Source organism: Delphinapterus leucas, chromosome 18 (genome assembly GCF_059928025.1).
Source record: "Delphinapterus leucas isolate spDelLeu-1000000601 "Yukka" chromosome 18, BTC_Dleu_Yukka2, whole genome shotgun sequence".
In the NCBI taxonomy this organism is placed as follows: domain Eukaryota; kingdom Metazoa; phylum Chordata; class Mammalia; order Artiodactyla; family Monodontidae; genus Delphinapterus; species Delphinapterus leucas.
The window spans coordinates 60352551-60366400 of record NC_143146.1 but is presented as its reverse complement, the minus strand read 5'-3'; the positions used below and the strand labels follow the sequence as shown (position 1 = coordinate 60366400).

Genomic DNA, 13850 nt, shown 5'->3' with positions numbered 1-13850 from the left:
ACCAAGGCCTTAACTCAGCTGCACAGGAAGTTGGGGGAAGTGGTTATTTCTAGATGGTCATGGCTCAGCCACGTAGTCTATGATTTTGGAAGAAAGGGAGAATGGGTTTGTGCATATATGAAGGGAGAGGCACCAGCAGCTTATACTCCAGGGGTGAGAGGATTTGTTTTTAAAAGATCAGTAACTGTAATGGTTGAGGTTTAAGATGGTGGGCCCTGGGTTAGGGTGGTCTAGCAGTGGAGGTGTTGAAAGAGATCCGATTCTGAATATATCTTAAATAGGGAGCTGACAGGATTTGTTGGTGGATGGGATGTGGGTTTTGAGGGCAAAAGAGAGAAGGATGATTGCTCTGAGGTATTTGGCTTGAGTGTGGAGAGCACCAGGTTTTGCTCTTGAGTTTGAAAAATCAAAGGAGTTTGAGCTGCTTTTTAGATGTCTGCGTGGCAGGTTTTTTTTAATGGGCCTGCCCCTAACATTTGCAGGGCCCTGGGCAAGAGTCTAAATGGAGCCCTGTGCACCATTTGTCTAAAAATTTAAAGTTATATGTCAAGCTAAAAAGCTTCAGATAAAATATGTTCAATCCTCATACCTTGAAAAATATACCTTATCAAGAACTGAAAGGCCAGGTAGGAGTTTCAGCTGGAATTTAGAGTTGTAGGACTCGTGGAGTTTTGTGCTAGGACACAGTGGCACAGGAAGGACAGGCCTCTGGCCTCCAGCTCAGGACCTGCCCTCTTTCTTTACCCACCACCGGTTACATCCTGCATCCCAGGGGTGTGTGGGCACCCAGCCTGCATGTCTGTGCTCCAGTCCACCCCCCCGGCCACCCCTGGGCGCTGGGGGCCTGCACGTGGTCTGCAGGGGAGGAAATACCGACATATGTGGCTTCAGGGCTGATTATTCAGGGAACCCCAGGGTCCCAGGAGCACAAAGTGTGGTCTAGGAGTGGGCACTTGGCTCCTTGGCCAGCCTGTGGAGAGGCGGGTGCCTAGAACGGGTGCAGATCTGGGCCCCCTGGAGTGGAGGCTCAGGGCAGTACCTGTGAGTACACGCATATGGGAGTCTGATGGCTCAGAGTGTGTGGGGCTGTTGATGTGAATTTGGGAGTTGTTGAGAACTGACCAAAAACAATCGGGCCATTCACGACTCTCAAGATTTCAAAAGATTTCAGAGGGCCGTAGGCCTTTCTTCTATAATTTTGATAATATTTGTCATGTTATAGTGAAAGCAAGTTTCTACCAAACTTAGTAGAAATTTCTACCAAATTCTACCACATGTACAAAACTTATTAGCAGATATAGAAACAGTTAATGTTGTAAGGTTGATGAAATCCTGGCTCTCTGTCCTTTCGGCCCTCTATGAAGTACCTTCCGTGAAAGGTTACTGTAAAGTAACCTTTACGTGAAGTAAACGTGACAATATTCTAGAATCAGGATTTAGCTAGCCTTTTGATCAGGTGGCAACCAGGACTGGATTAGACCCAGCGAATGTACCACTCCAAGGGTGTAGTGGGACTGCTGAGCCCATGGTGCTTGAACCCCAATCACACAGGGGCCAAAGGCACCCTCACAGTATCTCTAGCCAAGCTACATAGCCTGAGTGCCACTCATTTCACCAGTGACAAAGTGTTTGTAGCATTCTTTATGCTAATTAACACATCCTCTAATGAAGATTTAGGTAGCCATAACTGAAGCCCCTGATAAGGGCCTTTCAAATGCAAACTGACCAACCATTCCTTTTTTTTTTTTTTTTTTTTTTGCGGTACGCGGGCCTCTCACTGTCGTGGCCTCTCCCGTTGGGGAGCACAGGCTCCGGACGCACAGGCTCAGCGGCCATGGCTCGTGGGCCTAGCTGCTCTGCGGCATGTCGGATCTTCCCAGACCGGGGCACGAACCCGTGTCCCCTGCATCGGCAGGTGGACTCTCAACCACTGCGCCACCAGGGAAGCCCTGACCAACCGTTCTTGATTGGAGTGCTTCATAGTATCCCTTGGGGTAGATTAAAATTAACTTAACCATCTAAATCACTCTATGTTGAGTTATTGGAAAGCAGATGACAGATAATATAACAGGAATCATCAGTTTTTACAGACGGTATTTAAAACGGAGGGGCTGGAGATCATTTAGGGAAATAAGTGAAATAAGAATCTGAATATTGAACTCTGGGGCATTCAGATACGTGGAAGTCAGGAAAAATGGTCCAGCCAGGAGACTGAAGAGTAACTAATGAAGGAGAAAAAAACACGAGTAAGTAACAAGGCATTTCAAGAAGGGGAGCATCCTTAACCCCATCAAATTCTGTGTAAATGTTGAGTAGGATGCAATCAGAGGAGAGCCCCTTGGATTTGGCACCATGGGAGCCATTAGTGACAATCACAGGTGTGGTGTCAGGGAGCAGAAGGGTTGGGCTTCTGCTTAAGGTGAGGATAGGAGGTGAGAGAACAGAGGCAGAAAACAGAGACCTCTCTCCCCAGGAGGCTCGCTCAGGAGAGGAACAGAGAAATGGGGCAGGGTCGCAGGAGGCCTGAAAGGCATTTCTTCTCTTTTTGAAGAAGATGGGCACTATTACAGCACGTGTGAATGCTGCTGGAGAAGACGTTGATAATTCAGGGGGAGGGCTAGCTAGAGCATTTCTAAGGAAAAGTCTAGGGCCATTTTCACTTGCTCCTGTTTTTCCACAGCTGCTTGTTTGTGTGTTGCACTCGCTCAGTGCAGCTGCGTTCTCAGGTAGAGCCACATGCACAGAGTAAGCCCAAGTCTCTGTTTCCACAGCCCTTCACTGAGGATTATATTCAAAATCATCTCTGACAGGCTGAGTGAGTTTAAATCAGGGTGCTTGAGATCACTCCCCTAAGAAACATCTCTTTCCACCAGGATTGCTAGATTTGGCTACATTTTATAGAGAAAATCGTTTGAAAAAACTCTGCCAACAAACTATCAAGCAAGGAATCTGTGAGGAGAATGCCATCGCGCTGCTCTCGGCCGCCGTGAAGTATGACGCTCAGGTAAGAAGAGCGTCCTTTTTCAAGGAGCTCACCTTCTGGAAGAAATGGTTAGCTGTCTACTTCATGCCTTAAACTAAAAGAAAGTCTAAGTAAATTAAAGATCTGAGGTATACAAATAAAGTACCAGAAAAAATATAAGGGAATGTTTATATAAAGTTAGGGTGGACCTCAAGGGCAGAAACCATAAAAGAAAGGATTGATAGATCTGATCTCGAAAAAACAAAAATGTTTATACACAAAAAAATAAACAGAAAAAACCAAAGTGAATGATACTCTGGGGAAAATATTTGTAATATCACGAAGCAAGTTCACCATAGTTAATACATAATTCTTAAAAAAAACAAAAAGAAAACATGAGCAGTTTGATGGAAGAAAATGGACCAAATGGATTTATGAACAAATGAAAAATATAAATGAAAATAAGGTGTAATTTTTCAACTGTCAAACCAGGGAGTCTATTTTTAGAAATAGTATAGGCTCAGGATAATGGGTGTTCTAAACTGCTGAGGAGAATGCAAATTCGTATAATCAGTCTGGGGGGCTGTTTGGTAAAATATGTATTAAAAGCTTTAAAAATGTAATTCTTTAAGGAATTCAGTTATAGAAACTTATCTTAAGGAAGTAACCATGGATTCAGACAAAGTTTTAGCTTCAAAGATGTTTCCTGCAGTGTTGTTTATAATTTTTAAAAATTGGAAAAAGTCAGTGTGAACAGGAGAGGATTGTTTAAACTAAAAAATGTTAATACTATTCAACATATATCATTGACTGAAGAACTGTGCTCCTATTTTTTTAATAAGTATATTTATTTTTATTTTTTAAATAAAAATAGTAAAAAAAATTTTTTTAAGTATAAATAGCTGAATTTAAAAAGACCAAAATTTATTATCTACATAGGAAAAAAGACTGAAAAATACAGTCAGTGGTTATCTTTGAATGGTGGGATTGTGGATGATTTTTATGTCCTTATCTTTGCTTTTTTTTCCTGAAGTTTCTACAGTGACCATGTATTGTTTTGATAATAAAGAAAGGAAAGAAAACTTGTCTTAGAGTTAAATCTTTAGGAAACAGGCCATACTTTTTGGAGTCGATTTCCTTAAGGATATCCTTTCCTTTGGTCAGAAAACAGGGACATTTTAGTCGTGGGCAGAAAAAAGGTTATAACTTCTTTTCTGCTTATATAAGTAATAATGTGCTTATTAAAGAAAATTCGTAAAATACAAAAAGTATGAGGAAGGAAATGACTCCTCAACCAGAGGACGCTAACATTTTCATACAGCTCCTTCTGATTTTTTCCTAGGTTATGTATTGCGTTGGCCAAAAAGTTTGTTTGGGTTTTTCTGTAACATCCTATGGAAAAACCGGAATGAACCTTTTGGCCAACCTTATATTTCTAAATACTAGATTTTTTTCACTTAACATTTAAAAAAATCTTACCCACCTTGAAGCATTGACATTTACAAGCATAGTGAATGTTTGTCTTTCATCAAGGTAATAATACTTTGGGCACTTACAATAGGCAGAAGGCTTCATGGCCAAACAATAACTGTGCTTTTTCACGAGTTTGTTAAAGTCATGCTGATAATACTGGACTCTGGTGGGCTGCCTCAGATGATGAGATTGTGGGCATATAGTGTTTCCATCTGAACTAGAATTAATGTCCCAAGACTTTTTCATATTCCCTGTTTATGTGAATTATTTGTATGGTTACCATTCAGCCCTGTTTTCTAGAAAGCAAGCTCCCTGAGCAAATGGCAAGGAATTTGTTTTGCTCACAACCATATCCCTAGTGCCTAGGATAGTGCCTGACACATAGTATGTGCTCATTAAATATTTGTTTAATGAATGTCCAACTTTGCCTGTAGAGGCACTGTATTTTACTACAGGCTGTCTGTGTGTGGTACCCTAAATTAGTATAATAGACAAGTAAAATAGACTCAATGTATACTTAATATAAAAGTTTTTATAAATAAAGAACAGTATATTTGAGTTGACTAGTATTGTTACTTGCTGACTCTAATAAGCAAGAAATGGACCTTTTCAGCAAATTATCCCTCATGCTTGACTACACTTAAAATGTAATTAATACACACCAGGGATTACTTGAAGCACAGTTCATATCTCGTTTAGTTCTCAAAAGAACCTTGTTAAGAATATATGTATTATTATTATTTGTTCCAGTTTACAAATGAGGAAGCTGAATCTCAGAGAGATTAAGTAAATTCTTAGTAAGCTAATAATTGTAAAGCTGGAATGCAATCCAGTATTGGACAGATTTCAAAACCACACATTTTACTATAATTCTCTATTGCCCCCATATTTTAAAATCAGCAATGTTTATTCATTGATTCAACAAATATTCCCTGAGTGCCCATTAAGTGCCTGGCGTGGTTCTAGACACTAAGGGTACAGGAAGTGAACAAAACAGACCAAAATCTCTGCCCTCCTGGAACTTTCTGGTGAGGGCAATAGATGACAAATATAATATATGGTCTGTTAGGTGGTGATAAGTGATATAAAAAAGTAAGTTAGAGAAGGGCAATGGGGCAGTGGGGGGCAGGCTGAGATTAAAGCTGAAGTTTTAAGTCGTGGTCTGGGAAGGAAGGAAGGTCTCACTTAGAAGGAGACTCGAGCAAAGACGTTAAGGAGCATGGCAGGAGCTGCGTCAGGAGGGCAGCAGAGCCCCGGGTCTGAGGCATATCAGAGTCTCCGCAGGCTGGCCTGACTTCAGCTCTCATTCCTCTCAGACCAAAAAAAGTGTCCAGCCACCTTATTTCTGATCTCAAGTTTGCAGATCTAATCAAGAGAATCACTACAGTACTATTTTTTGGCCTGGTGTACATTACAGTAAGCCAGAAATCACCACTCTGTGGAGTTTCTCTTAGCAGAAAGTCGTGATTTCTTCAAAGCATTTTCCCACTTCAGATTATTGAAGCTATGTGTGATCTGATGAAATCTAATCATCCCAGCCTTTATCTTCTTGTAAAGGCAAGAGCAGTGGCCTGTTAATGACTGCAGAGGAGCATTTCCCAAGATGACTGTTTATGGCTTAAGCTTTTCTCACAAACTCTTTACAGGTAAAACTACTTAAGCCCCTAGAAGAATATAAAAGAGGAGTGTTGGGCTCAACATAAAGAAAATCTTTTAAACAATTTACTCAATGCATTCATGCAATAAATAAATATTTATCAAACAGACAAACAAGAGGAATGTCGTACTCTGCATAAATATTGAAAGTGGAATGAACAATACATCTAGGTGCCTATCTGGGAAGAAAAAGTCTCATTTTTTGCATTGGTTAGTGTGGAGGCACTTGAATGCTTTACTCTGTTATTTAAATTTTTACAAGCATAGATTCATATTAGCTATATAGTTTTACAGCTATTCTTTAGGCATTGCTGTCCCATTGCTTTCTGCTGGCCATCAAATCCTTTTTCCTTGCCTATGTGTTTTAGGAGTTTTTGTGCTACGTTGCATTGCATTGGGATATGTGAATTTGTTAAAACAAATTTGTTTGTTTTATTTGTTAAATTTCTGTTGTCATTCCTAGGATTTAGAAGAATTCTGCTTCAGGTTTTGCATAAACCATTTGACTGTAGTAACACAGACGTCAGGCTTTGCAGAAATGGACCATGATCTCTTGAAGAACTTCATCAGCAAAGCAAGCAGAGTTGGAGCCTTTAAAAATTAATCCTCACCTGCAGGAAAGAATTTTTAGCATTTCCATTTTTCCTGTAAAAGCCAGAGACTAATTTCTCTTTAATAGTATTTATGATGAGCTACATTTGGCTGAATACTTAATGTTCTGTCAAAAGAAGGATGGTGATCAGTCTTCCCCACCTTTTGAAATCCACAATCTAGAGAGAAGGCATTAAATGCTCTCTGATCAGATGGGACTAAGCTCAAGGGAGAAAAGTTGAAATATCTTACTATACTTACCGTTTCCTCTTTCGAGTCACTTAAGTTGGAGACTTTTGGTAGGTACATGGGTCTAAGTATATGCTATTCTGGCCAAATTTCCATATTCAACAGGCTGATACCACATAGATAGCTTGACAAGGAATGCTGTCACTACCACACCTGCAGCATCCAGCACAGTGCCTTGCATAGAGTAAGGCACTCAGCTTATACAAATCTTAATTACGCCCCGAGAACAGCTTTATTTGTGGGATACTGGATGAAGGAATAACTTTCACAAAACAAATTTAAAACATCTGAGGCTCATATTCTTCTGTACATCGTTCCGAGAAATAGTGGCTAATTTAGAGCGTTAATTGGAATTCACAAAAGGCCTTAGCAATTAAATTGTCAAAGACCCAAGGGCTAATTTTAATTCTGTCTTTACTCTGAGTCATTAATTTCTCACACGGGGTTATCGAATAAGAAGTGTACTATCTTTGAATGAATGTTGTTTCTGGGCTCATTTGCCTTACATAATTGCACAATGTCCTTTACTTCTGTGTTAAGAGAGATTTGCCTCTGTAAGTAGAAACAATTTTGTTTTTCTTGTAGTTGACTTTTATGTCACTATGAAACAGGTCTTTTAACTTGGCACAGTGTAATTATAAAGTACTAGCCGAAAAGGAACTACGCTTACATTTCATGGACAGCACTAGTAAGAAAGAGATGAATTTATACTGTTTAGATCAAGTTACCCAACTACAAATGAGAAACTGGAATAGGATGTAGGATGTAGAGTCTCCTAACATGTATTTTCACAATATGATACTATGTAGGGAAACAAACCTCTTTTGGAAACCTTGTTCTGATGCTGAACCGTTTGATAATAAAGTGCTTATTTGCAGATAATAGAACAAATGTGTGTGTGTTTTCATTCTTCAGAAGCAGCAAGATTCTGTCAACCTTATGTCTCTTAGATATGCACAAATCCATTTGATAAAAAGCTTATTTTTTAAAGCAGTTACTCAGATAAGGCATCATAGCGAAGCCTACCCTAAAACGCAAATGGCTTCTAAACAACTAATTCTAATCAACTGTTCGTGTGATTGCCCATGTTCTTTACTGGTGAGGTCACTTTTGAATCCTTAGTTTCTTTTTGTTTATCTGTTTTTGCAGACCTTGTCTGGTAGAGGCAGAGGAGTCTCGATGCCTTCAGTTCTAAATCAGAATCCCATTTTTGGAACTGTGTAGTAGTTGTTATTTTATTGGGTTGGCCAAAAAGTTCGTTCTGGTTTTCTTCCGTAAGATGTTACAGCCTTACACCATTTGTCTGTATGTTTTAGTAGGTTAGCTGTTCTCTCCAGCAAAGAAACATTGAGGCCTGGGTATTACCAGTCGCCATCAGTTCTCACAGTCAGACGTCCACAGGCTTCATTTCCGACTCGTTCTCCTCAGCCCACTATGCTCGCTGTCACTGACCAAAAAGCCTTTATATTTTACAGTCTTCCCAAACCTCCTCTTCCTCTTTCTTGCCCTTTTCTGACAGGGTCTTCTGAATTTCCTCAATGCCTTTTTCTTTTATGAACTCATTTCATGGAAATACTGGACCACCCAAAGGGAACAGGTAAGTTTATTTAGGGATGAAAAATGGATTACCTTCCACGAGACTCCCCAGCGGGTCACTGCTCTGCCAGAGTACACGTTAGTAAGAAGGGGTGGGTGGAGTTTTATCTTGATTTCCTCTAAGCTTGTTATGTGTAGGTTGCACTGCTCTGTATCTCCGTGCTGCTTATCTCTGGGCACAACAGAATAATCTATGAAACTTTTACAAAATACAGATTCAAGGATTCTAACTCAGTATGTTTACGAAGCTCCCCAAGTAATTTTGATGTTTAGCCAAGGATGAGAATCATTGGTTTAGCTCTTAAGACCTGGGATGCCAAACAATAAGGAAGGGCTGATTTTAGACCAGTTGGAGATGACAGACGAGTCCCGTGGTTACATCTCTGAAAAAACATGCTTTCTCTCTGGTCTTTGAGGATAGGCTGGCCATCAGTGCTCCTGTATGAAGGATAATATCACTTTATTTCCTTCATTTCTTTCTAACAGATGAGTGTTTGTAGAGCTCAGAAACCCTAAGTTTAGTCAGTGATACGTGGGAGGGAAGGTCCATTTTCATAATGACACTACATCAGAAGTCAATGGATCCGTTAAATTCATCTTACATTTTCCATCCTTAAGTTTTGTTTCCTCTCTGCTCACACAAGAAATTCAATGTTTTAGTGCTTCCAATATAATTTCACCCAAACTTACACAGAGAGAGGTTTAGGTTTTACAGGAATAAAGTAGCACCCTCATCTGCCGAGAGTGGTCTGTGAAGGTGCCATTCAGTGCTCTTTAAAAAGGGTGAAATGCTTTCATCTGAGACCTGAAGAAACTGCCTGTCATTCTAGACCATACCCTGGTGAGTGTTAGACGCAGAATTCTTGACCAGTGATGACGAAAAAGAGGCAATTACAGACTACACAGTCTTGTCTATCTTATGAGTCCTCCCTGTGCTATTATCACAACAAACAGGTTGGGAGAACTGTAAAGAGAAAAGAAAAACCATACCGTACTGTCATTTTTAATTCAGTCTTTGCCAAAGCATAAAAACATAAACCATGACTTTCTCTCACTAAATTCAGTTAAAATCATAACATTTTCTGTTTAGAAAGTAACTGATATTGGTCTGTGGAATAAATTTAACTTTCACAGTAAATTGTCATCATACGTCAATACTAGACTGTAAGTATAGTTCCAAGATAATGGACACAAAAAAGTATTTCTAAGAATAGATGACTATTCCAGCTTCTTATTAAAAGAGTTGCTTTAATTCCTTTCAGACATTATACAGTGTTACTATATTTCTATTTAAGACCCCATACTTGTGGAAATTTGCTTTGTCTAGAGGCAAGGTTTCAGGTTGTCCTGTAAAACATTTATTTAGTCCAAAGGAAAATTCTACCGAATAAATCCTTGCCAATGCCATGTACGCTGTCTGGCCCAAAAATGAGGAACAAAAATATGCTTCTATGGGCAAGTTTCTAGGAAATCATCCGGACCGTAATAGAACTGATACTCCCCACCGCCCAGCATTTGTACCAGAAAACTGTAATGAATAAAGTAAATACTGAATTTGAACTTGTCCCTTTCATTATAAAGACCTTTAATTACTGGAATACTAAATTAATCTCCAGAAGTGATCAGTTTTCTATCATCCAGACTAAAAATTTTTAATGTTATAAAGGCTGCTTGATTTTTCCCTAAGAGACTGCATTTCATGGAAGATCCGCATCCAACGTAAATACAGTCCACTGAGGTATGCTTGCTGCTTTTCCTGCTGGAACTTCCTTATTTGCCTTTCTTCCTTCAGGGACAAACATGCTGCTGTTCCAGAAGGAGGGACTTTTACTGTCCACCTGTTTTTGAGAAATCATATTACTTCAACTCAAGATTATCCCTTGGTACCAGATGGGTTTCTTCATTTTTTTTGGAGTTCAGTATGATCATATGGTACATATATTACATAATATATGTATGTGATAATAATATATATATAATATATATTATAATAATATATGTACATATATATATACATCTACCTAAGCAGGGCCTAAGTTAGATCCCCCAAATCAATGCATTAATGGTGAGACAAGACTATTCCCACTAAGTGGGATAAAGCCTCTCAAAAGCTCTATGCCAGTTTAGATATGTTTTCGATGCCATATGACTTTTGGCACCAAACACAAAGAACCACTTGGTTTTGAAAGCTTTTTGGATTTCAGAACTGCAGATAAAGGACTGCAGACTTATATATATATGTGAAGGATGCTTGGAAGGAAAGGCCTTTATAAACTCTGTGTTAGATGAAAAGAGATACTTGCCCCCCTGCCCCAACTCCTTTTCTTAAAACTCTCCATCTTACTATGACATCTTATGTTTCCTCAGACACACCTGACGCACACTCACCTCTGAGCACTGGCTTTTTCCTCTCTGTGTTCTGTTCTACCCCCTCTGGCGCCTGGCTCACTCCCTCACCCTCTGCAACACTTGGCTCAAATAGCACCTCGGCAAGTCTTGCCCTGACCACTCTCCTTTAAGTGTTAAAACTCCTCTCCCTACCGGTACTCCCTGCTCTCCCCCCGGCACGTCTTTCTCCACAGAACTTAATACAATCACATATACTATATTCCTCGTTTATTTATTCGTTTGCTCTCTTTTCCCGAAACTAGAATTAGAATGTAAGTTCCACAGAGAGGGGGAATCTTAATTTTATTTACTTGTTGTTGTATCACATTTTAGAATGTGCCTGAAATACAGTAGGTACTCAATACATGGCATTTTCAAAGAGAAAGAGAATATCGTTTCTACATACTTGGAAAACATACAGAAAACATACCTTTTTTCCCCCCTACATACGGGCTTCTTCTAGATGCTACAACTATAGTAGTAGGTAAGGCCAGCCAGGTTGATGCCGGGGTGGGTAAACAGGCAACAGGCAACCCGAGTAAGGCCGTTTCTGACGGTGATGAATGCTGTTACACTTTTGAAGGAGAGTGGCACAGTACAGAGGAAGGATTTTAGCTTGGGTGTCAAGGAAGGCCTCTGAGCTGAGCCCTGAAAGACAAGAGGAAACCAGCTAAGCAAAATCCTGGGGGAGGAGCACGCTGGACAGAAGGAACAGCAAATGTAAAAGCCTGAGGTAGGGATGGGCTTGGCGTCATAAGAGAAGAAGGCCAGCGGGGGTAAAGCACAGTGAGCAGGGAGAAAGTAGCCTGAGAACAGGACGGAGAAGAAGGTAGGCGCCGCTTCCCAGGCCGCGATCAGGAGTCTGAATACTTCAAGGAGAGGAGCAAAGTGAATCAATTTATATTTTAAAGGGGTCTTTAAGGAGTAGAAAGGTAAAGAGGAAAGAGAGGGAAGTGGAGACCAGTTAGAAGTCTTTAACAGTGGTCCAGACAACAGCTAATAGAAGACTCAGGATTTTATCTTGAGCAAGTAAGTGTTTAGTAACATGGGAAAAGACTAGGGTAGAAAAGGGTGTTTTTGTTTGATTTTGGTTTATATTTTGAGAAGCTGGGTGGGGAGGAGGGGTAGGAATCAGCGGTTCTGTTGGCTGTGAGAGCTCTGACTTCCATGAAGAGGTCAGGCTGGAGAAATAAATCTGGGATTCATCAGCATATAAAGCCCATTCTTAAAGGCTAAGAACGGATGAGATACTAGGAGAGAATTTAGATACCGAAGAGAACGTTAGTGCACTTAATACAAAGACCACATCAGACCATTAAGACTCTTAACAACTAATTTATTTAAAAATAGACAAACTATTGTTAATCGTAGAAAATAGTAACAGCGATTTTAAATGTACAGTTTTAACCAATACAAAAAGCAATAAAGCAATATCTGAAGCCTTATTTAAGAAATCTCAATACATGATCTCTGAAGTTCCTTAAGTTCTGACACTAATTCTAACATGAACTTATTAGCAAAAGACTCAGAAATGTGGTAAGCCCTTGACCTAAAAACTAACTGATTTGTTTGATATTCATGCAAAAATGAATGAGGAAATGAGATAAAGCTTTCTAGTGCCTTTGCTATCAAGATAACTGTCAAAAAAATAAGTTTGCAACTTAACTGAGCACAAAATAAAGTTTTGTTTTCTAACAAATAAGACCAGGTTTCTTTTTAAAAAGAACTCTGAGTTTAGACAAAGTAATTTTCCTAAAAGCTAATAGATGCTACCTTAAATACCACCTATTTTAAATTATACCATCTCTAAATAAGTTAATCACACAAGATATTTAAGTACACCTTTAGGTGTTGGAGGGGGGAGCGCCTCTTTTCTAATGCAGCTGTTTTAAATTGAAGCTTTTGCACAAAATCAGAGAGAAACATTAATGCCTAACCCAAAGACCTTTTGTTACCTGCATTTTGGATGAGAAATGATGCGGCTTTGAAAATGCCAGTGTTAGACCATGCTGAATTAAGAAAAAAAAAAGGACAACTGCTAGTTCAAAAGATACATGGAAGATATGTACCATTCCAGAGCAAACACACCCTCTTCCCGCATTCAGGAGGGCAGAGTAATTGCTGAGATGTAATTATATAACTCTCTAAAAAAAAAAATAAGGCTCCTATAGTTAACAGTCTGTTTGTGGAGTAAAATTATTTTGTATCTTGATGCTTCGGGACCCAGAAACGTTAGAAAGTGCACTTGGGATATACTGTATTAGGGTCCTCTGCAGCAAAGCTCTAGCTGAACACTTTATTTTCCAAGCACTAGATGGGTACTTCATGAATTCAGTGATCTGAATGGTATAAAAACCAAAAGTACTATTAATAACTCTTTATTTTAAAACATGAGTTGGAGGAAGAAAAGAATAAATTTTTACAAGTCCTGAGGTATGAAATCTGTATCAGTAGTATGACAGTATCTCATATGTTTATACTTTGCTTTCTGTTTGTATTTAAAAACTAATATTTATAAAACAAACACACAGTACATCCATTTAGTTTCCATGAGTCAACTAAAATCTAATGTGTAAAAATTAGTAATTTTTCCCTAGTTTCTAATATATGTTTTAGCACAAGAGCTCAGGATCATTTGGGCGAATGGGGGCAGTCAGCCAAATTGCATTTGGAAGACAAGACGCATTTTCTAAGGGTGTTCATGTTAAGTTAAAAAAAATAAATATAAATTAATAAAAATAAGAGCGAACATCACATACATGCCACAAGAGAAGACAAAGTACTCAGACAGGCACAGGTTGTGAGGACTCTCACTCCCAGGGGATCCTGCCACCATTTGTAAAGCAGAGCAATTATAAGTAAAACCCCTACATACGAACGAGTTCCATTCAGAGCGTGCTTCATAAGACCAATTTGTTTGTAAGTCCAGCGAAGT

General features: G+C 39.3%; 2 protein-coding genes across 9 annotated transcripts in view; one reads left to right on the top strand and one right to left on the bottom strand.

Annotated features, from left to right (window-relative positions):
- Positions 1-13657, top strand: part of RCBTB2 (RCC1 and BTB domain containing protein 2) — a 36122-nt gene extending 22465 nt beyond the window's left edge. For all 4 annotated transcript variants that reach the window (XM_089899563.1, XM_022574830.3, XM_089899562.1 and 1 more), the window contains 2 exons: positions 2874-3004; positions 6555-13657. In XM_089899563.1, the coding sequence (XP_089755689.1) occupies positions 2874-3004; positions 6555-6695 (272 nt within the window). In that variant the 3' untranslated portion in view covers positions 6696-13657. The remainder of the gene's footprint in view (positions 1-2873; positions 3005-6554) is intronic.
- Positions 1-13850, bottom strand: part of RB1 (RB transcriptional corepressor 1) — a 148731-nt gene that overhangs the window by 2807 nt on the left and 132074 nt on the right. For 2 of the 5 annotated variants that reach the window (XM_089899559.1, XM_089899558.1), the window contains one exon: positions 11202-11563. In XM_089899559.1, coding sequence (XP_089755685.1) covers positions 11388-11563 — 176 coding nt within the window. In that variant the 3' untranslated portion in view covers positions 11202-11387. Of the gene's footprint in view, positions 1-7499; positions 10366-11201; positions 11564-13850 lie in introns of those variants that run through there. The other 3 variants (XM_089899556.1, XM_089899557.1, XR_016388694.1) reach the window with 3 other exon arrangements.